At 27.7% G+C, this 5,897-nt stretch overlaps 1 protein-coding gene across 1 annotated transcript; it reads right to left on the bottom strand.

The window, feature by feature from the left end:
* Nucleotides 1-2,250: 2,250 nt before the first annotated feature.
* Nucleotides 2,251-3,948, bottom strand: LOC116766912 (venom allergen 5-like). The gene is made up of 6 exons (XM_032657056.2): nt 3,868-3,948; nt 3,643-3,761; nt 3,383-3,464; nt 3,126-3,307; nt 2,645-2,742; nt 2,251-2,549 (listed from the first exon to the last, which is right to left on the bottom strand). The coding sequence occupies exons 1-6, from the start codon at nt 3,920-3,922 to the stop codon at nt 2,435-2,437; spliced, it is 651 nt and encodes a 216-aa protein (XP_032512947.1). The 5' UTR covers nt 3,923-3,948; the 3' UTR covers nt 2,251-2,434.
* Nucleotides 3,949-5,897: the final 1,949 nt, after the last annotated feature.

The raw sequence follows: 5,897 nt of genomic DNA, 5'->3' as shown, positions 1-5,897 counted from the left end.
TTCTCTATATAGATATTATTAACATTTTTCCACAGAGATTTTGTGTTTTTTTTTTGTATGGAAATAGTTCTTGCCCTGTTAAGTTCTATTCATTAGGGCAGGATTAACCCGGGGAGGCTGTGGACCCTATTGTGTGATGTTCTCTCTTCACTTTATTTATTTTAATAATTTTTTTTTATATGCTCAATTATTAACTTATCTATTTCATTTAAATGTTTGTATTTCTTGTGCATTCTATACTCTACTTTAAATACGATGGTTAAACATAAGACATTTGAAGAATGAAAACAAGAACTTTGATATTTTGTCTTTATTTGCTGTTAACTTTTCAATTTTGAATCATAATGTTATAGGTTTTTATTGCGACTTTAATCTCCTCAGTACGATCACTTTCGGAAAAATTTTCATGATCGAAATTATAAGTATAAAGTACAAAAGAATTTTTATTTACCAACATTAAAATACATAGTAAATAATATAAATTTATCCTTGTATAGTCAATTTTAGGTTTAGCTCATCTCAAATTGTTCTTTTAAAAAGGCGTAAAAGAAATGACAAAATAATATGAGGAGAGACGTAGATACGATTCAAAATATATTTTTTCATATTTCGCCTAACGAGAGACAATCGTAATAACAATAGTTGTAGGTAGTACTCGTTATCTTTGCCCTTTGTAGATACAGACGAAAAAATAAGGACGCGTAAATAAATATGACGAGAAAAACCCTTAAAAAAATAATATCGTGTTTTGCAAATAGTTAAACATGTTTAAGTTCTTTGGTCATTTTTATTTTATTACATACATACATACATAGAGATATATGAATATCTCTTTTATTTTAATATATATGTAAATAATAATTAAGAATCACGTACGTATTAAGATTTTTATTTATTTTAATAATACTTCACAGTAAACGTCAGTTTAAATATAATTTAATAAAAATAAATAATTGGAAAAAAGTCTATACTGAACATTTATACAGTTTGCATGTTTGAATTTAAGATTGAATTTGTTGTAAATTGATTTTCAATTTTTTTATATTTTTTATGTTTCAAATAACTTTCATTAAAAATTCATGTTTAAAATGTATCGTATGTTGTTAGTTCATGTTGTTGTTATATTTTGTTTTTATAATTGGTACAATTAACAGTTTTATTTTTATTTTTCTACATATGTAATTCTAAATAATTATTCAAAAATTTTGAAATGTTTTAACCCGTTGGTGCAGACTTGGCCATTATAAATATTGATTGCATTGAAATAAAGAAGCTCTCTTACATTTATATATAGATTTAATTCGGAAAAATCGAAATTTAAAAGAATACTTTGATTCAGTAATACGACATTTTAACTACAATAATATTGTTCTCATGCATAAGATAGTGCTAGTGAAGATCATAAAAATGATTTATGAGTGACTTAAACTGACAAGCTAAATTATTAAAGTTAATTGTCGATGAAACAAAGATGTGTTTTTACAAATAACAAGCTGAGATATTGCTATATATAATCGAGATTGATGTTTCACTAAATACAAGTGTCAAAATACTATAAATGTTTTAATAGTGGTTTCTGTATACCAAGAGACGATAAAAATAACAATCCTTTGTAGAATGTTCGGTATTTGCTTTGCACTGCCCTTTGTAGATAAAGAGCGTATAAAATCGGCTCGTGAACAAATAAATGAGAAGAAACATACGTTTTATTTGATGTTAAACGATTGAAACTTGAAATATTATTAAATATGTTTGGATCCAAGTACTATGTACGTAACATTATTGAAGTTTGGCAATGTTATCAAAGCCCGTTTGTATGTGTTTGTGCGTATGATCTTAGTACGAAAACTTTGTAGACAATTTAGTTAAATTTTATTATTAACAAAGTTGAGACTAGAGTATGTCAAAACTAACTTATAGTTATGGATACTATATATCTATGAGAGTTGTGCTCCTAAGCTCAATACAAATATACTCTTTGCCTTTTCGTTTCCATACATGTAGGGACCACGATACTAATTTACTTATGTTTGGGACAATATTATTTTTAAGTGTTTATATACAAGTGATAAAATTGCAAAAAGATATTATTTATATCTTTTCTGGATAGCGTTTGTAGAATATTTAATGAACTCTCCTGTAATTAAGCGCCTTTGTTACTTCTGAACGAAGTTGTTTCCTTGTTTGTCCAACATATGAAATAACAATATATAGGTTCTTATTTTATAAAATAAACTACATTATAGGATTATTAAATGATATTATTTATTATGCATTTTATGTGTAATTTTTTACTGAATTAAAAATTAAAATTAAAAGAAGGTCGTCATTAAAAACTACATTATTTTCATTGAAGTTGTGTGTATTTGTTTATTGAAGTTTTGACAGAAAAAAATATACTTATTGCATTATATAATGTTATCATTTTGTTTTACTATTCGTAACATTTCTTTGCAGATGGATTTTCACATCGATTTTCATCAGTTGCACATAACAGCTTATTGCTGGCCTTACCGGCTTTGTAGGGCAGTTGGCCTAAAACATTAGCACTGAAAACAAAAATATTTTTAGTATAGCATAAAAGTACAAAACTAATACACCTTATTGTAAGATAAGCTCAAAAAAAAAGAGTTTTTTTAATTACCTCGGGCCATATTCACATACAATGTAAATCTTTTTTAATTCATCTTCAATATTTTCGGACATAGCGCATCCTAGGTATACAGAATCTGACCAAATCATCTGAAAACAAAAAGACAATATTTATCAAAACTCATTGCAAATTATTGCATTTAACATATGTACAGTTATTTTTGTATTATGAATTCATTATCATTATATTTCATAATTATTTTATAAAGCTGTCAGAAAAATTTTAGAATTCAATTTTTGGGTGGTTATTATTTCGAAGGTTATTTATTCATATAATAATTCTTTATTCTGAAAAGTTATTAAATTAATCCAATGTAATGAAACCACACACCATACGTAGAGTGCAATACAAAGTCACATGATGAATATACATATGTATATGTATGTATGTTTGTTAATAAGAAATATCATAAATCGTAACAAAACTTTTAAAATGATAAATAAATAGTAATTTTAAATGTAAATATTTATACCTGAACAAAGTCTCCGACAGGCGGATGGGATGGAGAAATAGTTTCCTGTGTAAACGGTCCATAGGTATAATTCTCATGCTCATTGAACCACATTATTTGTAATTTTTCGAAATCCATTTGATAATTGAGATCATTGCTAAGGAAAACCGATATAGATTGACTGACGGAAAATCTATGAGAGGCTGAAAATAAACACAAAACACTTTTAGTATGGCTAACTACTCCATAAATAACTTTAAATCATTACAATTTCTTACGAATCGTTTGGTCTGGGTCGACTGATTTCGGGTAGGAAGCTGCCCATTTTTCTGCCTTTGCTGCCAATTCTTCATCCCAAACCTTCAGACGAAAGTAGCAAAAAATATAAAAAGTATTAGACTACACAAAAATATATTTGGTAAACAAAGAATCAAATATTTAACGTCAATTGTATTTATAAAGTTTTTATTACTTTAGAACAACTATCATCACGGGAATACGAGATGAAATTGTCAATGTCCAAGTACATGTATCTTACCACAGAGTTCATTTCAGCTGCCGGTGGTAGACCTTCTACTTTCCCTTCAGCAACGAGTTGTCTGACTGCATTTTGACCGCTTATGAATGTGTTGATATCAGAACAGCTCAACTCTATAACTAATTGAAATAAAATTTTCTTAAGAGATTATTCGGTACTTTTTCGATTATACAACAAATTATAGTAAAAATTAACATAATAATAAAGAACTTGATAGATGCTTACGAGCTGATCGTGTATAATGAAGAACCAAAAATAGAACTAATATCTTTTCGTACATATTGTTTTCTTATTGAATCTTATTAAGAAAGTAATTGCGAATGTTCTTATAAACGCCTTATATAGGAAAGTCGTATTCTTATCATTTCTGAGCTATTAGAATAAGCACTGGGCCAACCATTAGTAATTGCTTATGTCATTGAGACGTAATTATAGTCGAACTATTTCTACCAGGGTAATGATATTTGTCATTATTTCATATTAAGTAATATAAAATTGGCGAACCGGTTTTCGACCTAACTAAAAACCATGAATGTAAATATATTTGTTCCACTACCTTCAGCGCTGTAAACTTAAACCTAAGAGTCTATTTTTCCTACTATATTAATTTTCAAAGTATAAAGGCTAAGAAATAGTAATTCAGTATTTTGCGTTTTATTGGGGCTGCTAGCAACTTAACTCACTTGCGCATATTTTTTTTTTCTATTATCTCGATGCGAAAATTTATTATACTTTTTTTTAGAATATTTTTACATGTTGACAATAGGCTCAGTGAAACTCAATTTAATTTTAAATTTTGCTTTCTAAATTGAAATTCTTTATATAAATTAAGGATAAATGCCTATATATTCAATCATAAATCAATTAATCATTGGTTTTTCAAGTAAAGTAAAATATATATATATTTTTTTCTCTTTGATTTTATCAATAAAGCAGTTCTATAATTAAAAAGCTTTTGAAAAAAAGAAATGATTCATTTTGATGGAGTTAAATAACGTACGTATTTATAATAGACGCTCTTCAAAGTTTAGAATGTTAAAAGGAATGTCAATTCTCTAGGTGAATTTTTAGTTTATACATCTTCTGTTTAACTTCGCTTGACTTATAAAGTGTATTATTTCTTCAGCAATTACGTTTATATGCAATAGGTATCTAAATCTGTTATATCGCTTTAGACAAATTAGCACGACGACGCAGCTATTAAAAATAAATGTGTTTAGCTTTAATTGCGCCCTAACACAACACAGTAGAGTGGCTCCTATTCTATTTCCTGGTAAGATATTCAAGTATAAATAAATAAACTGGGTTAGTTTAACGAAATTTACTTACCCGTCTATTTACCAAAATAGTTTTTCTTAGCATTTTTAGGTAGGTTCGTAGACGACGATTTAAATTTTTTTACTGATGATAGATTTTTTCTTGACACTTTGGTGACCTAACTCCTATCTTGTGGCTGCTAAGTGTCAGAGATTTTGTTAATAGCAACTCATAGATAATGGATGTTTCCATAAATTGTTTTGTAATTTTTGATTCCTACGAGAAGCCTATTTGTAACGAACTTTAATAGTATAAATTTTAGAGTGCGTTAAAACAAAATAGGTAAGTCCTTATCCAAATACTTCTGCAATGAATTAAAAAATTACGTGAGAGAATATTTTAAGACAATTTTGGTACGATATAGTTTAAACTCTATATTAATGAAAGTTTTTTTAAAGAATATACATAACAAAAATATTGGTAAAATTTTGGTTAAAATTTGCAATGATTTTGAGATATTAGGTTGGTTAAGAGTTTCCGAAAAATAATTTTAAAAAAGAGACTGAATGTTTCTTGAAACTATGCTTAACTTAAGTAACTCTCAGAAGTCAATGAATATATATTCAGTTGTCTCATAATGGATTTTATCATTGTGAAAGAGTGATTGGTGGAGAGAGAAATAAACGAGCAATTTTGGTTTGTTACTTGTACTTTGATTTTCATTACCCTCACACATTTTATAAGTATACTTGTATCTGTAAACGGTCTCTACTGCCATGTTATATTTGTAGACGAGGTTATAAAGTTGGCCGTTTCTTCTCCGTTGGTTTTTATCAAATTTTCCAAAGACCAGAAACAAAGTCTGTAGATCGGCCGATACCAATATGATGGAACGCTAAATTAGTTTATGAAAACAAATAGTCCCGTGCTGGAGATAAAGCTCAGCTATCCCTTTTGACAATTGAGTTTCTCTTTCCCCAAGAAAGTAATTTACCTTC

This window comes from Danaus plexippus, chromosome 10 (assembly GCF_018135715.1).
Source record: "Danaus plexippus chromosome 10, MEX_DaPlex, whole genome shotgun sequence".
Taxonomy (NCBI): domain Eukaryota; kingdom Metazoa; phylum Arthropoda; class Insecta; order Lepidoptera; family Nymphalidae; genus Danaus; species Danaus plexippus.
This window is presented reverse-complemented; position numbering and strand designations above follow the sequence as displayed.

Coding starts and splice junctions, on each gene's coding strand:
- LOC116766912 (XM_032657056.2), bottom strand. CDS start 3,922: ATGTACGAAAAGATATTAGTTCTATTTTTGGTTCTTCATTATACACGA. Junction 3,308..3,382: donor CGACCCAGACCAAACGATTC/GTAAGAAATTGT, acceptor GTTTATTTTCAG/CCTCTCATAGATTTTCCGTC. Junction 2,550..2,644: donor GTATGTGAATATGGCCCGAG/GTAATTAAAAAA, acceptor TTTTGTTTTCAG/TGCTAATGTTTTAGGCCAAC.